Genomic DNA, 18,418 nt, shown 5'->3' on the forward strand with positions numbered 1-18,418 from the left:
GCGCTGCCAAGTGAGGGAAGCCCTGCTTCCCAGAGGTGCTGAGATGGTTAGAGGAGACTTCAGAGGGGCCTGGAGCGTGGTTGGCCTCTACCACTGGGAGAGGTCGCTGAGCAAGGTACCTTCTGTCCTGGGACAGCACAGAGCAGGGGCAGACAAGGGACCCCGCCGGGAGTCACCAGGGCTCATCCCCCACGCCCACCGTCCCTTCTCTGTGAGGGGGGGCTTCGCAGGTTCTGAGCCTCGTGTGGCCGAGTGCTCTGCTGTGTGTGGGGAGCCGTCCAGGAGAGGCGGGGGTCGGGGTTGGCCCTCCTCACCCCCCTGCGCGCAGTCAACCGTCGGCCGGGCCTGTTCCCCAGCTCCTGGTTCAGTGCAACTCTTCACCTTAGAGAACCTTCTGGTTCCTGGTGCAGAGCTGGCTCGGGGAAGGGGCCTAAGGGTGTGAGAGGAACCCAGGGTTTGCACTGGGGGTGGGGGCTGAGAGGGAGGAAAGGGTAAGAGGGGGCTTGCCGGCAGGAATAGGCCACAAACCAGAGCAGGCTCCCAGCGAGTCTGTGGGCTGGTCCGGGGCGGGCTGTGTGCTGGGGCTGGCAGCCCAGGAGGTCGCCCAGAGGGCAGGGTAGACCCTGGGGAGCTCCAGTCTGTAGGGGCACAGGCCAGCCCTGGGACATGCTATGCCTGAGGCCGGGGAGGCCAGGGTGCAGACCCTGAAGCTGGAGGGCCCGCTTGGAACCCCGGTAGTGACTGCATCACCTTGGCACGCGGGGTAACTCCTCTGTCTGCGCATTTCCTCACTGGGACACACAGGTAACCTAAGAGCCTGCCTCATAGGGATGCTGTGAGAGCCGTGCCTCAGTGGCTTGGGCCAGCATCTAGGAAGCCCATGGACAGGGTGAGGGCGACCGTCACTGTTGACACTGGCCACTGCTCAGGGCCAAGCTTTTGGAAAGCTCTATTTATAGGCACCAGCCTATAGACAGCTCCCGAGAGGGGAGCCCTGGAGGCCTCAGAGCAATTCTGTGAGGTGTGATGAGCTAAACCTGGGACCAGAGTGCGTGAGAGCTGGGGGAGGGGCAGAGGCGATGGGGGAGGGGCAGAGGCGATGGGGGAGGGGGAAGGGAGATGAGAGCGGAGCCAGGGGAGACCAGCTGGGAGGGGCGGGGGTCGGGGGATGCGGAGGGGCGGGGCCTTCGCTGACGGAAGCTGCTGCCTCGGGACCAAGCCTGCTACTTGCCGAGCATCGCCTGTGAGGGGCGGGGACGAGGGGCTCGTGACCCGCATTCAGCCCCCTCAGGGGCGGGGCGCCGACTCAGGAGGAGCGCGGGGGCAGCTCCAGCCCCTCCTTCTCTGCCTCCATCCCGGGACCCGAAGTCTCAGTTTGGAGGCTGGGTTCTCCCCCCACCGCCCCCGCAGAGCCCCCGGCGCACGGCGAACAGGGATGGCTACGGGGCTCGCGTTTCTGCGGAGCGGCGACGAGTGTGTGCGCCGCAGACTGTGGTTCCGCCGCACAAAGCGGCCCCTCCCGGCCCCTCCTCCGAGCACCTGCTGCTCTGCCAGCGGCCACCTCGACCCACCTGAGGGCGGAGCCCCTGCCGGGTCGTCCAGCGCGCTGCCCGGGCATCTCGGTTGCGGCCGACATTGTTCAAGACTAGTCCGGGGGCGCCAAGGGTGTGTTCTCCAGGCACCTGGGCCCGAGGCGCTCCGCGGCCGCCCCTCAGCCGCTGCCCACCGCGCGTGGGATGGGGGCTGCCCTCACGCCGGCGCAGGCCACCCATTCGCAGGCCGCGCAGAGCGGGGGGCGGCGGACCCCGGCCCAGGCCGGACCTGGAGGCAGCAAGAGGAGGATTCGCCCGGGGCGGGGGCGTTAGGGTCCTCTCCGACCCCGAAGGGCGGGCCGCGGGGCCGAGGCTCCCCTGGACGCTTCCCGGTCCGCCAGGGACAGGCCGATGGGGGTGGACTCTGTCCTGAACGCCTGGTTGGGGAAGACCTGTGATTTCCAAACTGCAGAGCGGGGCGGGGGTGATGAAGTTAACCAGACCGTGCGGGGCTCCCCTCCTGGCGCCCGGAGACCCTGGGTGCGCGTCCTCCCTCCAGGCAGGCGTTGGAGGCGCTGGGCTGGGGACGGGGAGGGGGTCAGTGTCTCGTGGTCCGCGAACCAGACCGCGCAGGGATTCCCCAGACGCACGCAGTGACTACCGGGCCCCCACTCGTGGCTCGGGCACGTCCCCAGCCGCAGGAGGTCGAAGGAAACTTTGGCCCTGCGCGGGCAGAGCGCAGCCTCCGCGCCCCCTCTCGGCTCGCGGTCCGTTCCCCCTCCTTCCCCCTCCGATCCTCGCCCTCCTTCCAGCTCCCTCCTCTCTCTCCCCCCCTCCTCCTCGCCGGCTGGAGGCAGGCAGGTCCGGGCGGGGCCGCGCCGCTGAGACCACAGCCCCGCGCTCCCGGCGCGGTAGCCGCTGCCGCGCCCCGCGGGAGAAGCGGCCGAAGCAGGCCCGGCGGACGGAGCTGCCCGCGCGGCGCGGGGGACATGAAGTTGGGCTCGCGCGGAGCTCGGAGCAGGGGCGCGGCGGGGCCGGGAGCCGCCCGCATCTAGAGCCCGCTCGGTGCGCCATGGAGCTCGGGGGCCCGGGGGCGCCGCCGCCGCAGCTGCTGCCGCCGCTGCTGCTGCTGCTGGGGGCCGCCCTCTTGCCTGGTAAGTTTCGGGGCGCTAGAAGGACCCCCTTTCGCCCGGTTCAGGGCGGCCTCGGACCTCCGGAACTAGAGAAAGGGAGGCTCCTGGCTGTGGTCCCAAGCCGCGGGGGTGCGCAACGGGGCAGCCGCGGAGGCTACCCCCACCCCACCCCCCTCCAGACGCAAAAGGCTGTCCTGCGGCGAGGGCTGAGCCAGGCAGGGTTTGGGTGGGTGAGGGGGAATGCTGTTTCAAGAGCTGGACCCAGAAGCTCCAACTTGGATGGAGAGAGGCGCGGTCCATCTCCCCCCTCCCCCACCCCCAGTTATCTATTGTGCCAAATTTCCTTGCAGACTGCATGGTGCCTGCCCACCTCCCCCCTGCACCGGGGTTTAGGGAATCAGAGGGGTGGCCTCTGCCCTTGGCAGGGCCCCACCCAAACCTCTTCTGCTTCCCCAGGCCCACTGGGACAGGGGAAGTTCTAGCCCCCCTGCTCCCCGTTCCCTGGGAAGCCACCTTGCTATTTCAGGGGTGAGTGGAGTGTAATTCTCTGGCCTCCCCAGTGAGGAGTAGGCTACACCTTACTGTCAGAGGGACCAGGCTGGGGCTCTGGGTTGGGAGTGAAGGGTCCTGGGGGTCTAGGACTGATCCCAGGGGTGCTTGTGAATGCCCTCCTAATGTCCATCCGTGACTCACAGGTGAGCAGGACCGAGCTGAGAGGAGCAGAGCGGCAGGGGTCTCCTGTCCCCCTCCTCAAACCCCCGCCCCCCCATGCAGTGGTCCCAGCGAAGTCGCCCAGGAGTGGCAGGGAAGCCCTCAGACCACAGAGTGGCTGATGGGCAAGGCTGAATGAGGGGTCCCCTCCCCAGGCTCACTCCAGACCTGATCATCGAGGGCAGGCTGTGTGTCCGTCCAAGAACACAGGGTGCCAGGTTCATTGTCGGGGTTTGCACTTAAAGTACCCCTTACACGTCAAAGCACGTTTTTTTCTTGGGTGATTGCTTGCGGATGCCACAGCCAAAGGAAACAGGCTCTCGGTAGCTGGACCCTCACTCTCCTTTCTCCATCTCCCTTCCTGGGTCTGCCCCCACTGCCCTCTGCCCCCTCCTGTCCTGTGGTTACCCCCACCTTGTACTTTGAGACAAGGTTCTCAGGACTCTGCTAGTGGCTAGAGATACAGTCCCTCCCTCCCACAGTCACAGCCTGACGGGGACGCTTCCAAATCAGCACTTATCATACCAGTTATCTACTTTCATGGTGAGGGGCACCATGCTAGGAAGGCTTCCCCGAGGAAGTTACAGACCCCCTTACAGACCCAGGGGGTAGGGGAGAAACTGCGGCTGGAAGTAGGGCAGCACGTGCAAAGGTCCTGAGGTAGGAGGGACGTGCTGTGGGAAGCTGGAAGAGAGCCCAGGTGCTGAGCACGGCCTGGCAGGAGGCCCAAGGGGGCATCCTGGACGGCCACCATCCCCTGCCCCTGAGCCGCGCACCTGCTGGTCCCCGCAGTGAGCAGCCACGTGGAGACCCGGGCTCACGCGGAGGAGCGGCTGCTGAAGAAGCTCTTCTCTGGCTACAACAAGTGGTCCCGGCCCGTGGCCAACATCTCGGATGTAGTTCTTGTCCACTTTGGCCTGTCTATCGCGCAGCTCATTGACGTGGTAGGTGATGAGGGGGTGGGGTGGGGGGCAGTGACCTGAAGGGAGCACCCGTGTCTGGGAGGGGCTGGCCTGGAGGTGGCCCCGGGGCTGGCGGGGGCAGGGGGGCTGGATGAGCTGGGAGGGCCGCATCGGAGCTGCACATGGACTGTGTGTGCCCCAGCCCCGCCTTAGCCCAGAACACACGCCTAAGCGAGCCGGGAGGCAAGGCAGGTTCTGTGCGACACCCCCAAGCCCTGCGTTTTCCATGTAGAAAAGCTCAAAGGGCCAGATTTGCAGCAGGGGGTCCAGGCTGTCATCTTCAGAGGCAGAGAGCAGGAAGTACCTCTGTGGGGCCAGTGGCAGAGTTTAGGGCTTTTGTGTAAGTCGTGCTACTGCGTGGGGTGAGGTGAGGCCGTGCGGCACCCTGGCAGCACCTGGACCTCCACCTGGTTCGGATGTGTTTCCCTTCCTGGTTGGGGACCAAGGCAGCTGCTGGGAGGAGGGGGTCCAGCCTCCGAGTAGCCACGGCTCTGGAGGGGCCGGGGCGTCCATTTGGGGTGGGAGCCCGTCCTGTGGCTGGGTGGTAGCTGCACAGCCTGGGGCAGGGTCCCAAGGGCCTTGGAGGGTGGGCTCTGGCCTGGCAGGGAGGGGGCCTCTGGGAGCCTGGTTTGCTGGCCACGAGGAGGTCCAAGGCCGGCTGGGTTTGGGCTGGGGTCTCCAGCCAGCTCTGGTTCCACAGAGGGAGCTGTACAGCTGCAGGAGGCTGTAGATCTCTCCAAATGCCCACCCTACGCCCCTGCCGGGACCCCAACCCCAAGTGGGCTCCGTGAGCGGGGAGCCACCAGTTTTGGAGTCTGGAGGCCCTGGTTCCTGGCTCATGCCAGGTGTGTTGGGTGACCCTCAGGGCCCTGGTTTTCTCACCTGTGAAATGGGATGAGTGTGACAGCTCCATCTGGGGCTGAGCTGGCAACACCCAAGGGGCTCTGGGAGGTGGGAGGGGCGGTAGCCACATTCACGTGGACAGAAAGGGCCGTGCTTGGACCCCATCAGTAGAGAGACCCAGTCAGTCCCCCTGCCCTGGCCTGTGCCCTCAGGCCTCCTGGAACCAGACCTTAAATGCTTCCCGTAAAGTACTCCTGGCTGGGGCGCAGTCAGAAGACAACTCAGGAGGGCAGGGGTCCCGACCCACTGCATTTGCAAATGCTGTTCCCAGTGGTGGCTGTGGCTTCATGATCTGGGTCGGCTGCACCGTGGCCTGGCCCCCTACCTGAGCTCCTGGGGCTGTCTCATCCACCCCCCTGCCACGTCGCAGCATCCGCCCCGCATCACCGCTTTTCCCCGGTTTGCCCAGGAGAGACAGCCTGTAGCACACCAGCTCCGAGACACCAGCGAGGGACCCACCCGAGGCCCCGTGGCAGCGCCAGGCAGGACAGGAGCTGCTCCCAGCTCTGCTGTCCGCAGCCACGCTGGCCAAGGGCACTCTGGCACACGCGTGTGTGCTGACAAGACGTCCTTGCCCAGGACTCTGCTGTCCGCAGCCACGCTGGCCAAGGGCACTCCTGCACACACGTGTGTGCTGACAAGATGTCCTTGCCCATCCTGGGTGCTGGTCGTTTGTGGAAGGGGCCGCCTCCCTGCCCCACTGTCTGTGGGGCTCGGGTGTTTGCTGCAGGTCTGTGCCCCGGTGCAGAGTGCTTGTGTGTGTGAGTTCATGCCTGCAGAGGAGGCTGGGGAATTCCTGGGCGCTTCTGGGCCCGGGCTGACGTTGCAGGCGCCGGAATGTACAGAGGGCACCTCAAACGGGTGCCTGGGGGGACAGCTGCGCTGGGGGGGCGGCTGGCACGAAGGGGAGGAGGCCAGGCCCAGCCACCTAGAAGCTTGTTCTGAGCCTGGGGGTGGGGGCTGGTGCAGAGCCTGGCAGGCTGTGCCCAGGGGGGAAGGGCAGGGACGTGGTGATGGGGGCCGCACCGCAGGGCTGCACTGCCAAGGTCGAGGTCGTTGGACGTGGTGTCCGGGCCCCACTCAAGTCCCACTTATCGTCAGTGTCCTCTGGCAGCCTGTCCCAGGTGGCCCCGAGAGAGAGCAGGACCAAGGGCAGTGCCTGGGCCGCAGGAGATGTCCCCTCCTGTGAGCTGGCTGATGGGGGCTTGTCCCCTGGGGGAAGCAGGAGGGGAGGCTCCCAGGGACACCAGCCCACACCCCCGGCCCTGGGCGCTTTGCTTGCTTGACCACCCCTGGTTTCTTTGGCCTCAGCAGTTGTCCCAACGGCCTGTGTGTCCCTGGTCTGGGGCAGATGGGGGCAAAGCTTGGGCCATCAGCAAGTGGGGGGAGGCTGGTTCAGGCGCTGCTCCCCACACCCTGTGTCCCGTGTCCAGTCCCTCTTCCCCCAGGGAAAGAGCCCCTGCCTCTCTGGTCCCCATGGGCTCCCTGCTCCCTGAGGGGACCCCCCATCAGCCGCTGAGTGCCCTGCCCCAAACTTCGGGCAAGGAGCCAGCCCCCAAGCCCAGCTGCCCTCTGAGTGGGCTGGGTGTGGCCATAGTCCCTGGAGGCTGGTTCAGAGTGGGGTGTGAGGACCCCTACGTCCCTGCACGGAGCCTGGCGGTCTTCTCCAGAGGCCTCCAGCCTCTGCTGGGCCTGACTGCCCGTCTGTGAACCCGGGAGGGCTGTGAAGTTGGGGGAGGTGCAGAGGCCAGAAGGAAGCTCACAGTGTGTGTGGTCCGGCCCTTCTCACCTGGACAGGTGCCCACTCAGTGACCTGGAGAGGGGCCTGCTGGGTCTCCTGCTCCCACCTCACCTGTTTTAGCCCCTCACCTTCAGGTCCTGAGGCTCAGGCCCTGGGGGGGCAGTTTGGCCAGTGAGTGTGTTGCCCTGGTGCAGCAGGAGGGGCAGATGCCAGCTCACCTGGAGCCCATCCGCAGGGCAGCTGCCCCGCCAGCCGGGACGGAGCAATGCAGGTGGGCAGGCCCAGCACGGCTGCCTGGGAAGGGGCGCCATCTCCCTTCCCCTCAGACCCTTTGGTCGCTGGAGGCGGGGACGGGCCCGGCCACCAGTGAAGTCAGTTGAATGTTATCCTCACTTTCCTTCTGGCCCTGAGTCCCCTCCGGGCCCGCCATCCTGGGCTTGGTTGCCTCCAGGGACAAGGCGCTCACTCCCTCCTGAGGTCCCCCACTCGCCACGTTCAGCCCTGGCCCGTCCTTTTGGGTAAAGAGACTCGGCCAGAGAGACGTGTCCTGAACCCGAGGGCATCACAACCTGCCTTCTTCTCGTTTGTGTCCTAGGATGAGAAGAACCAGATGATGACGACGAATGTGTGGGTGAAGCAGGTGAGTGGGAGGGAGCCCCCCCGCCCCCCCGCCCCTCCCTCCCCCGCCCCTCCCCCTCACCGCCCCCCCCACCCCGCTTCCCCCAGGAGTGGCATGACTATAAGCTGCGCTGGGACCCCGCTGACTACGAGAACGTGACCTCCATCCGCATACCCTCTGAGCTCATCTGGCGGCCGGACATCGTCCTGTACAACAAGTGAGCCCGGGGTTCCTAGCCGGCAGGGTGGCAGGTGCCCGGGTCCAGCCGTGCTCCGGCCAGCAGCTCTTCCAAGGCCGGTGTGAGCAAGAGGCAGGCGGCTTGTGTGGGCTGAGGGCGGGCTCGGAAGCAGGAGATGTGAGTAAAGGAGGATGCTGAGGCCTGGGGTGTGGGGGGCGGGCCCATGAGCGGGCAAAGTGGCAAGGAGACGGGGTCCTGGGGGCAGCAGTGGCGCCTGGGGGCTCCGTCCCTGCCCAGGCTGGGGCAGGGGCCTCGGTCACTCACGGGCCGGGAAGAGGTCTGAGCTCCTCCCAGGATGACTGCAGGCCCTGCAGCTGCTCCCCCTCAGGCTGGAGTCCTTTCCAGAGTCAGTCCCTGTCCGGGGAAAGTGGGCCCTGCACACGCAGCGGACCGCGCCTGGGAACAAAGGCTGGGAGGTGTAGGGGAGGAAGCCCCAGACTGGCCTGCCCATGCCGGCTCACTGCCCGCGCCCCCGCCCTCCTCCTGCCCCTCTGTCTGTTCTCGCAGTCTCCCCAGACCCCGCCAACCACACTCAAGCAAACAAAGCCTCTGTGTGGGCCACGTGTCCCTGGCTCTGAAATCTGACCTCTTGGAGGATGTTTCTGTGCTGGGGGCCGGGGTGTTAGGGGCACGACTGTGGCAGACAGTGGGCTCCAGAGGGCTGGCGTCCTTGAACTTGTCCTTTCCTGGGATCCTCGAGGTGTCCCCGACCTCGGGGCAGCCTGGTGCCCTCCCGCGTCCCCGTGTCCCTGCTGTGTCATTGCCAGGCCAGCTCACCCTGAGCTGAATCCACACGGGCAGATGCAGACTCGGGCCTGGGTGGCGGTAGTTCCACAGCACTTACAGCTACAGCCAATGGAAGCATTTGGTCCCCTCTGGTCCCAGCCGTCTGCCCAGAGCCCCTGCCCTCCCCACAAGACCTCACTGCTTCCGCACAAAAGCCCTCCTGGGCCCCCAGGCTTGGGCCTGACCTACAAAATGCTGCTGTCTGATTAAGAACGACTGGGCTTCTCTTCCAGCTTAAGTGATTCCAATAATGGCCGTGGGAGAGTGGCCACACGTGGAGGAGATGGGTTTCGGGGCTGCATTAAGGGGGGGCCGCTCGGGGAATGGAAGGCGGGGCGGGCTCTCCGCTCTCCCTCTGCAAGCTGCCTGGTCTGATCCTGCGCCCTGGAGTTCTCCAGCCGCCCGGGCCCCCCGGGTCCACGCTCAGTTCCCCCAGCCCCCTGCCCCGCTGGGACCTGGCACGGAATACACCTGCTTGGCTCTTTGATCCAGAACATAGGTACCAGGGTCAGAACTCTGGCACCCAGGGGAGCATGGTCAGGACTGCTCTGGGAGCCATAGAGAGTGGGCCCGCCACCCAAGCCCCCTCCTTTTCTGGCCTCCTTACCAAGACCCCTGGGAGGTAGCGGGATGGACCTCCTTCTAGCTTCTCTTGGGAATGGAGATCGGCACCGAGGCCCTCTCTGGGTGGGGCTGGGCGTGGGTGAGGACAGACCCCAGAGCTGGTGGCTGATGCTGGCCGGATGGCCACTGAGGAGTCCTGTTTCCAGGGGCAGCGGGTAGCTGACGGCCAGGGCCGTGTGCGCTTGAGTGAGGCCGAGTGGTCAGCACAGGCTGCTGGGCGAGGGGAAGGGTCGGGGGGTGCTTTTTTGATAGCTTTGGGTCACCCCTTCAAGGCTGGAGGGCGTGCCACCCACTGGGGGCTTCCCTGCGTCGGCCTGTCAGGCAGAGGGTCTCACGTGGATAGGCGTCTACGGCCTGGAGCAGGGACGGGACCAGCCGGCTCGGGCTCCCCTCCTCCCACGTGCGCTGTCATGCGGTCCCGCTGTCCACACCCCTGGGCTTGCTGGGGGCACAGGAACCAGCTGTGGGGGTAGGGGCGGGACTTCGTGCAGCGGTGACAGGTAGTGACAGCGTGCCCTGGGGAAAGCTGCTCCTTCCTGGGGCTGCGCTAGGCGCCGGGTCCCACGTGCAGAGCCCTAGGCTCTCTGAGGACCTGGCCGGGGCCGATGTGCCCTCAGCACACGAGTGTGAAGACATGGGCTTGGTGACTAGCGTCCGGTGGCCCTCAGTGCTGGGGCCAGCTGTCTGGGGGGTGCCCTGGGGGGAGGAGGCGAGGTCTCCCATCAGCGTTTCAGAGCCGAAGCGGCAGGGCTGCTGGAGGGGCTGGGGGAACGGCTGCCGCCTCAACCGGCCTGTGGGCACCACGTACGGTCGGCGTGGGCAGCTCAGGCCTGTGGGCACCACGCACGGTCGGCGTGGGCAGCACAGGCCTTGTGGGGAAACAGGCCGACAGAGGGGCCTCCGAGGCCCAGGTGGCACCCACTCAGGACCCAGACTGGGGACCGGATGCTTCCAGCTGCAGAGAAGAGAGTGGCTGACTCTGGAGGCAAGAAGGGTTCTTCAGGGGGGCCGTGAGCAGGTGTCCCTGTGTCCCCACAGCTGGCTGCCTCACCTCTCGCGGTGTCAGTGTGCCCCCCATCCCACCATGGGTGTCTTTGGTGGAGAAAACTGAGGTGGACGTCACTGTCTGGGAGGTACAGGACCAGGGCTGCAGGCTGGGCACTCTGCCCGCGAGGAGAAGGGCTGGGACAGCAGCCCCTCGCTCGTTGCCTGTACCGGTCTGTGGACAGGGCACCCCAAGGCCGAGGGAGAGGCAGGAGGGCTGAGGGCCTGGGATGTGATGCTGGGGTCCACATCCTGCCCGGGGTGGGCCCAGACTGGTCTTTGCCTCGTTGGGCCTTGGAGTCCTCACCTGTGCAGGAAGTGGGGTCCTGCCTCTAAGTTTGGGGGGGTGGGGTCAATGGGGAGAAAACACCAGTCTGGAGCATGAGAAGGTGGCCGGACAGGTCCGACTTCTGCACAGCTCTGGGGTGACCACAGGGGACGAGCTGCTCTGCGTGCTACCCAGGGGCCACTTGTGTGCCTGGGGCCCCTGATGTGGCGTGGACGGCCTTTCCGGCCCCCAAATAATCACGGTCATCAAGCTTGGGGGTCAGGCGCGGTGTGGGCCGCTGAGACGGTCTCCACGGAGCATCGCCCCCAGGGTAGGGGCGGTGACAGCGAGGCGGGCAGGGGAGCAACGAGCCCAGGGCCGCCCCGTCCTGGGCGAGGCCACTGCGAAGTGGGGGCGCGTATGGCGGGCGGGGGGAAGACAGCTTCCGGGCCGCGGGTGCCGGGCAACTCACCCACCCCCTCTGTCTCCCACCCAGTGCGGACGGGGACTTTGCCGTCACCCACCTGACCAAGGCCCACCTCTTTCACGACGGGCGGGTGCAGTGGACACCCCCGGCCATCTACAAGAGCTCCTGCAGCATCGACGTCACCTTCTTCCCCTTCGACCAGCAGAACTGCACCATGAAGTTCGGGTCCTGGACCTACGACAAGGCCAAGATTGACCTGGTGAGCATGCACAGCCACGTGGACCAGCTGGGCTTCTGGGAGAGCGGCGAGTGGGTCATCGTGGACGCCGTGGGCACCTACAACACGCGCAAGTACGAGTGCTGCGCGGAGGTGTACCCGGATATCACGTATGCCTTCGTCATCCGGCGCCTGCCGCTCTTCTACACCGTCAACCTCATCGCGCCCTGCCTGCTCGTCTCCTGCCTCGCGGTGCTCGTCTTCTACCTGCCGTCCGAGTGCGGCGAGAAGGTCACGCTGTGCGTCTCCGTGCTGCTCTCGCTCACCGTCTTCCTGCTGCTCATCACCGAGATCACCCCATCCACCTCGCTGGTCATCCCGTTGATCGGCGAGTACCTGCTCTTCACCATGACCTTCGTCACGCTCTCCATCACCATCACCGTCTTCGTGCTCAACGTGCACCACCGCTCCCCGCGCACGCACACCATGCCCTCCTGGGTCCGCCGCATCTTCCTGGACGTCGTGCCGCGTCTGCTCTTCATGAAGCGGCCGTCCGCGGTCAAGGACAACTGCCGGCGGCTCGTCGGGTCCGTGCACGAGGCGGCCGGAGCCCCGCGCTTCTGGCCGGAGCCCCGGGGGGAGCCCGAGCTCAGGAGTAGGGGCCCCGCCCCGTCCCCGACCCCATCCTGTGGCCCGGACCGGCCGGCCTGCACGTCGCCCTCGGACCAGGCCTCTGCTCTGCGGCCCTCAGAGGCCGAGAAGGCCGGCCCATGCCCCTCGCCCGGGCCCTGCCGCCCACCCACTGGCACCCGGGCCCCAGGGCTCGCCAAGGCCCGGTCCCTGAGCGTCCAGCACGTGTCCGGCCCCAGTGAAGTGGCAGAGGGCGGCGTGAGGTGCCGGTCCCAGAGCATCCAGTACTGCGTGCCCCGAGAGGAGGCCGCCTCCCCAGCCGGCCGCCCGGCGGACGGCTCCCCTGCCTCGCTGGCCACGGCCCCCTCGGCCGAGCTTCCGCCCCCAGACCAGGCCTCCCCCTGCAAATGTAAGTGCAGGACGGAGGCGGAGGCACCAAGTGCCGCGCTCAAGGCCCCCGGCACCGGCGCGCCACCCCAGCCCCTGTCGCCAGCTCTGGCGCGGGCGGTTGAGGGAGTCCAGTACATTGCAGACCACCTGAAGGCGGAAGACATGGACTTCTCGGTAAGTCCCCGCCACGGCCGTGCCGGACGGGCCCCGCTGCCCTGTCCACTCTGAAGGAGGGGGTGGCCGGTGAAAGACCCAGAAACCAGGTCCCAGAGCCGGCTGCTCAGCTTGGAGGCCCCCCACCCCCACCCCGCCGTCTGCTCCCTCTGCCCCAAGCCTCCGAGACCAGTGGGGGTCCCTGCGGTGACTGAGTGGCTGGCAGAGAGCAGAGTGCATCTCGGGCACCCCCTTGGGGCTTCAGGGCGCAGGGAGCCTGCAGGCGGGGGTGGGGCTGCCAGCACCATCTGTACCTGGTGAGCGCCTCCCCCGATCTTGAGCGCCCCCCACCCCGCCAGGGGCTCCCGGAGAAGGACTAGTGGGGGGGTCTGGGCCCTGGGGTTGGGGTGAGAGGGGCTGAGAGGAGACAGGAGGGGGCTGAGTGGCCTCAGCGGCCAGGCGGGGTGAAAGGAGAATTCAGGCCTGGGACACAGCCCTGCCTCTCTGGTCGGCGTCCCTGTGCCCAGCTGGGGAGAGGGCGCCCGGGGTCTGGGTGGGCAGGGAGGGTGCTCAGACATGGCTGAGACTCAGGGCCCCGTGGAGTTGGTGGGGGGTGGCAGTGGGGCTGCTCCCCGAGGCTCAGGCTCCACTGGCCACGTCGTGGGTGCCTGTGAGGGTGGGTCCAGGCTGGTGGCTGAGCCCCAGTTCAGGGCATGGGCAGAGACAGGCGGGTAGGGGGAGGGCACTGGTCAGTCAGCCTGGTCATTACCGGTTGCTCAACCTGGGCATCGGTTATGCTAGGTTGACCTCGCCCCGCATTAGCTTCTTCTTGCCCGTGACATGGACCCTGGGTGCGGGCGTGACACTGCTGTCCCCTCCCTGGACCTGGGGGCGGGTGTGACACTGCCATTCCCTCCAGGAACCTCCTGGTCCCTTTGCTTCCTTGGGAATGGCCCGTGATCGTTTCCCAGACATGCGTGATCCCTGGGGACCGTCTGTCCCGTGGCTGAGCCCCGCCTCCAGCAGTGAGCCGGTCTCCCTGTACCGGCTGGTCATCCCCCTGAATCCCAAGGGGCTGTGAGGCCACCTGGGGGTTTCTGGAAGGTTCCATCTTGCAGCCAGCTCTTGAGACGAGAGGACCTCTGGCTCTGGTGAGGGCTTGAGGGCCTGCTGAGCAGAGACTGACGCCTTTGAAGTGTCACCAGGATCTCGGAGGCCCAGCGGTCCTCAGCGCAGGGCCGGCCCCTCGTCCCCAGACCCCTCCACCAGCATCGCGGGCCTGGCTGTGGCGACCTGTTTCTGGTTCTGGGTGTTATCCCCGGGCTCTGGGGAGCAAAGCGACTTCACAGGAACCAGCCTGGGATCCGGGCTGGGGCAGCTTTGTCTGCGAGCCTTTCATCCTGGGAGGAGGGGCGGTTTGAAAGGCAGCGCAGAGGCCGCGCGCCGCGGGGCTGCTTCCTGGAACAGAGGGTCCTGGTGCTCCCTCGCTTATAGTGACCCCATTTGCTCTGGTTTCCTGAGAATAAACTTTGGCTTAAAACTATCAGGACGCCTCTGATTACTTTAAAAATCAGAGCACGAAACAGCAGTGAGAAGTCTTCTTTCCCTCGACGGCCCCCAAACGGGGTGTGACGAGCCTGCCCTTGCCCAGGCCCATCAGACCCACTGGCGCCTGGCTGGCCTGAGCCTGGGGGCCGCATCCTTTCTGGTCACTCAAGGGCTGACAGCTGCCCACCCAGGACCCGCCTGTGGCCTCCCTGAGCCTTTGCCCTGGGGTCACACCAGGTGGAGGCCGGGGCCTGCTCGCCCAGCGTGGACGTGTAACCACGGCCCATCCTGCACCGCCCTGGGCCTCAGGGTCCCACCTGCAGACGGGACGGTGCAGTCACCTTCCTCGTCGAGTCCAAGGGAGCAACCGCAGGTGATGCACTCAGCGTGTGCACCCACTTCAAACCCGGGGTCCCCCGCTTGCCCTTGCATGGAGCCCTCTGCCCCGGCAGCTGCACGGCTCAGAGGCAACACAGGGCTGTGCCCTCCTTCACGTGTGACCCTCACCCTCAAGCGGCTTTAGGGACAGAGCCGAGAGAGCCCCTGACCCATGAGGGGCTCGAGCCACATGGGCAGCCGGCCGTGAGTGCCACCCCCGGGGCAGGGGGCGGGAGTGAAGGGCAGTTGGGACTCAGCTGTCACTCCTGGGACGCCGTCCACCGTGGAGCCTGCCCTGGGCTTTTTGTTGGAGGCCAGGCCCCGTTGCTCAGGCTGCTCCTGGCTCTTGCCCTGCACAGCCAAGGGGCTGTGGGTGCCCCCTCCCTGTGCCTCACTTGCCCACCTGCAAATGGGGGTGTACTGGCTGGTCCCCACGGTGCCGCCAGCTTTAGCAAACCCAGAGCACGTTGCACTGTGACACAGTGCGGACCCTGGCATTCCTCCAGAGGCATCACGACCTTCTTGGAGCTCAGGCAGGTGAAGTCAGGTGGGGCCACCATGCTGGGCCCTGTCCCCTGCAGCAGCTCTGCGGTCCAGCCCCCGTAGAGGGCACTGACCCCACAGCCCACTGCTTCTGAGCCCGGACTTGAGCTGGACAAGCCGTTTCTCTGTGGCCCCTTTCCACCCCTCACCCCAGTACAGGTGTGCCTGTGACCTTGGAGGCCAGGATAGGGACAGAGCTTCTAGAAGGTTCGCGCTGCGGTGAGGCCTGAGGGTGCGGCCAGGAGTGACCATGTGTGTCTGTCCGCAGGTGAAGGAGGACTGGAAGTGCGTGGCCATGGTCATCGACCGCATCTTCCTCTGGGTGTTCGTTCTCGTCTGCCTGCTGGGGACGGTGGGCCTCTTCCTGCCGCCTTGGCTGGCCGGCATGATCTAGGGGACTCCCTGCACTCGATGCGGTCATGCCACTCACCAGATTGCCCCCCATCATCTGTCTGCTGTGAGACGGCCTTGGAAGCTGCCTCCTGGGGACCTGCCCGGGAGGCTGGTAAACGCCTGTCTGTCTACAGGGCGGTGTATCCGGAGCATGGTGACATGATGGCCTCCCGCCAGGACGCACGTCTGACCGCTCTCGGCAAATGTCGCAGCAGCCCTGACTGTCCCAGGGCCACGCCCCGTGGCCACGCTCAGCCCCTCTCAGCCCCCAAAGCCCCTCGTCCCTGTGGGATCCCCGAGGCCCAGGCACTGAGCCAGGCCTGGCTGCCTCTCCCACCCGGGCCTGGGGCACCCGTGGGTCCTCAGACCTGCTCTCTCTGACCCCAGAGGCGAGTCAGCAAACATTCGAACCTCATTTGCCAGGGGAGGGTCCAAGCAGGGATTTTATTTTGGTCTGTTCTGGGTAAATTAACGAAAACCCAGATTTTGTGCCTGAGGGGCCTTGGGGATGGAGTGATGAGACGTGGTCCTGCTCGGAGGAGAATCCAGTGGCAGGTCCCCCTCGGGTGAGGGATCCTCAGCCCCAGGGAGTCCAGATGTCTGCCTTCCAGGGGTGCCGGGGGTCTCGGGCCAGCACTTCGCAGGGGCCTGTGATGCCCCCAGACCCCCGTGGGCCCTGGTACTTTGTGAGGGACCCAGAGCCACGTTCAGGACTGGGCTCCCCGACACCTCCCGTGGGTTCCCCTCTGCTCACAGCCCGGAGACCCCTCTGGGGCATAGACACAGGTAGGACTTCCCTGACACAGTAGCCATGGTGACCTGGGGGGACCCGACGACAGCTCATCTGGCCGACTTGGAGACCCTCTGGAGTGTGGTCCCCCCTGAGAAACATCGAGGGGGTGGAGGGAACCCTCCACAGGCCTCCCCCCAGCCCAGGAGCCCTACATCACACCATGCGGGGGCTGCCCTGCCTGAGGTGGTGGGGGGAGGTGCGCGGGCAATGGCCCTGGGGGCCCAGTGTCCCCCCACCCCAAGGCTAAGCACTGGGCGGCACCAACAGTGTCCCTGGAGACTCTGGGAAAACACCAGCCCTGGGGGTGGTGTCGGGGTGGGCGAATGCTGCCCCCCATCTTCTGATTCTTCCAAAGCTTCAGGCTCCAGGTGCCAAGGCGGGTCCTGGACAATGTGGCCCCTCCCCCAGGAGTGGCACCTGGGTGGGGGGCCCCCCAGGCTGAAAGAATCGCTCCCCCTTTATGGTCAAGCTCCCACCTCCCCAGACCCCATGCATGGGGGGTGTGGCTGGCAGGTTGGAGCCGGCCCCCTTGGAGCCCTGGGTCTCCCCACTCCCCAGGCTGTGCCTGGGTCCTGCACAAGGTGCTGGGGAGGATGGAGTGAATAATTTAGTGAAGTTCAGAGATGCTGCTGTAGAGGTGCAGCTGGAGGGCAACGCCAGGTCGGAGGAGGCTGGAGCCTGCAGCCCCCCCACCCCGCCGCCTGTGAGGCTCAGGACGGCCCCCTGGACATCCAGGCCCCCATCTGCCCATCTCAGATAGGCACCTGCCTCCTGGGGCCATTGGGGCACCAATCCCAGGATGCTGGGGGAGAGCCCGGGTGGGCGTTCCCCAGGACCCAGGACCCGGCAGCGGAGCGGGGGAGGGCCAGGCCCCCCGAGGACGCAGCCAGGACACAGATCTCAGATGTCAACGCCTCAATCCTCCTTACATAAGCGGATCCAGCGCCAGATACGGGGCAGCTGTGGGGAGCCCTGGGGGTGCCCAGCTGCAGATGCTCTTTTCTGGGTCGGGAGACAGCAGGAGCCCCAGGGATGGGGATGCTTCCCCTTTCTGGTTTCCGCTTTTTCTGTTTTTTGAGACCCAAACACAAGTCAGAAAATCCGCACACAGAATACATCGCCCACATTCCCACCAAATTAACCATGACCGCTACTTTGAGGTGTTTGCCTCCAGGGTTTCTGTTTTGTTTGTTTTGATTGACATGAAATTTACCTATGACAAAATGCCTGGTCTTAAGCCCTCAGATCAGTGAGTTTTACTAGATTCGACCCCAAGGCCCCCATCCCCAGAGCCCCCTCCAGCCCCTTCCAGCCTGTGCCCCGGTGGCAGTGATGGCTCTGAATTCCTCACCAGAGGTGTTCTCTGACCTTGATGTGCGTGGAACCCCCCGTTCTCAGCCTTTCTGTCCTGGTCTTCCACCAGGTGTGGTGCGGTCAACGCCCGCCATGGCCGTGTCTCCATCCGCCATGGCCGTGTCTCCGTAAACAGTTTTGTCGTTAGTTGCTGAGTCGTGTTCTTCTGTCCAAATAAACTAAAGCAAGTCTGTGTCTCCATCACCTGTGCTGGCCTCTGTCCGGTCATTCTGACTCAAGCCGCTGTGTGCAGGTCCCGCTGGGTGTCCTCCTTCTTTTAGTGTTGACTGTGTTTCATTTTCTGTGTCTTGTGATGTTTTGACACCTTGGGGGCCTCACACACCCGGGAGAGGGTTGTTTCAGCACCATTTGTTGAAACACTGACCCTTCTACATTAAAATGCCTAAAAACAGTTTCCTCGTATATTTTCCATGCTTTTTAATGGTTTTTGGTCCAGTATGGGTTACTCCATCACGGCTAGAAGTAGAAAGCTGTAATCTTTTGAAGGGTTAAACTCCCCGCTATTTGTTGTTATTTCTGCCACACTGGGATATGGTTAGGCCGTCTCTCTGATTTTTCTGTTTGCATGTGTTCTGTCCCCCTACATACAAGAAAACTTGATCTAGTTGGCTAATCTTGAAGGTTATATGTTCAGTGGTTTCCCTCCTGGTGGCTGCTCCTAACTTAAAGAGTGTTGGTATTTTTCAAGAGCCTAACAAGATGACATGAAAACTGTCTCCATCATGCCTCCCACCCCCAAAGAAAGCAAGCACCTCGGCTGCCCTCAGGGATTCTGGAACAGCCTGGAATCTAGTCTAGGTTGCCACCGATGTGATAGTCTGGGGAGGGCTTGACGATTCTGTGAACGGCGAATGTCACTAGGGTTTTTACTTACCTGGGATTTTCCGTGTATCGGGCCTAAGTGCTGGTTACTTTCCCTTTCTGCAGAAAACGTCACCAGCCAGATTTCGAAGAGGATGCCCTGTGACGTGTGACCTGCCTTCTCAGACTTTGTGGGCCTCAGAATGTATT

General features: G+C 65.1%; 1 protein-coding gene across 2 annotated transcripts; it reads left to right on the top strand.

The window, feature by feature from the left end:
• The first annotated feature begins 2,604 nt into the window (after positions 1 to 2,604).
• On the top strand, positions 2,605 to 15,382 carry CHRNA4 (cholinergic receptor nicotinic alpha 4 subunit). 2 transcript variants are annotated; one of them, XM_029221250.1, is made up of 6 exons: positions 2,605 to 2,686; positions 4,169 to 4,320; positions 7,578 to 7,622; positions 7,709 to 7,818; positions 11,058 to 12,399; positions 15,116 to 15,382. In XM_029221250.1, the coding sequence occupies exons 1-6, from the start codon at positions 2,605 to 2,607 to the stop codon at positions 15,239 to 15,241; spliced, it is 1,857 nt and encodes a 618-aa protein (XP_029077083.1). In that variant the 3' UTR covers positions 15,242 to 15,382. The 2 variants fall into 2 exon arrangements, with proteins under 2 accessions (XP_029077083.1, XP_029077084.1); XM_029221251.1 differs by lacking the exon at positions 2,605 to 2,686 and having other exon boundaries at positions 4,207 to 4,275; positions 15,116 to 15,241.
• Positions 15,383 to 18,418: the final 3,036 nt, after the last annotated feature.

Source organism: Monodon monoceros, unplaced genomic scaffold (genome assembly GCF_005190385.1).
Source record: "Monodon monoceros isolate NGI ecotype Baffin Bay Population unplaced genomic scaffold, NGI_Narwhal_1 Super_Scaffold_13, whole genome shotgun sequence".
Taxonomy (NCBI): domain Eukaryota; kingdom Metazoa; phylum Chordata; class Mammalia; order Artiodactyla; family Monodontidae; genus Monodon; species Monodon monoceros.

Coding starts and splice junctions, on each gene's coding strand:
- CHRNA4 (XM_029221250.1), top strand. CDS start 2,605: ATGGAGCTCGGGGGCCCGGGGGCGCCGCCGCCGCAGCTGCTGCCGCCG. Junction 4,321..7,577: donor TCGCGCAGCTCATTGACGTG/GTAGGTGATGAG, acceptor TTTGTGTCCTAG/GATGAGAAGAACCAGATGAT. Junction 7,819..11,057: donor GACATCGTCCTGTACAACAA/GTGAGCCCGGGG, acceptor TCTCCCACCCAG/TGCGGACGGGGACTTTGCCG.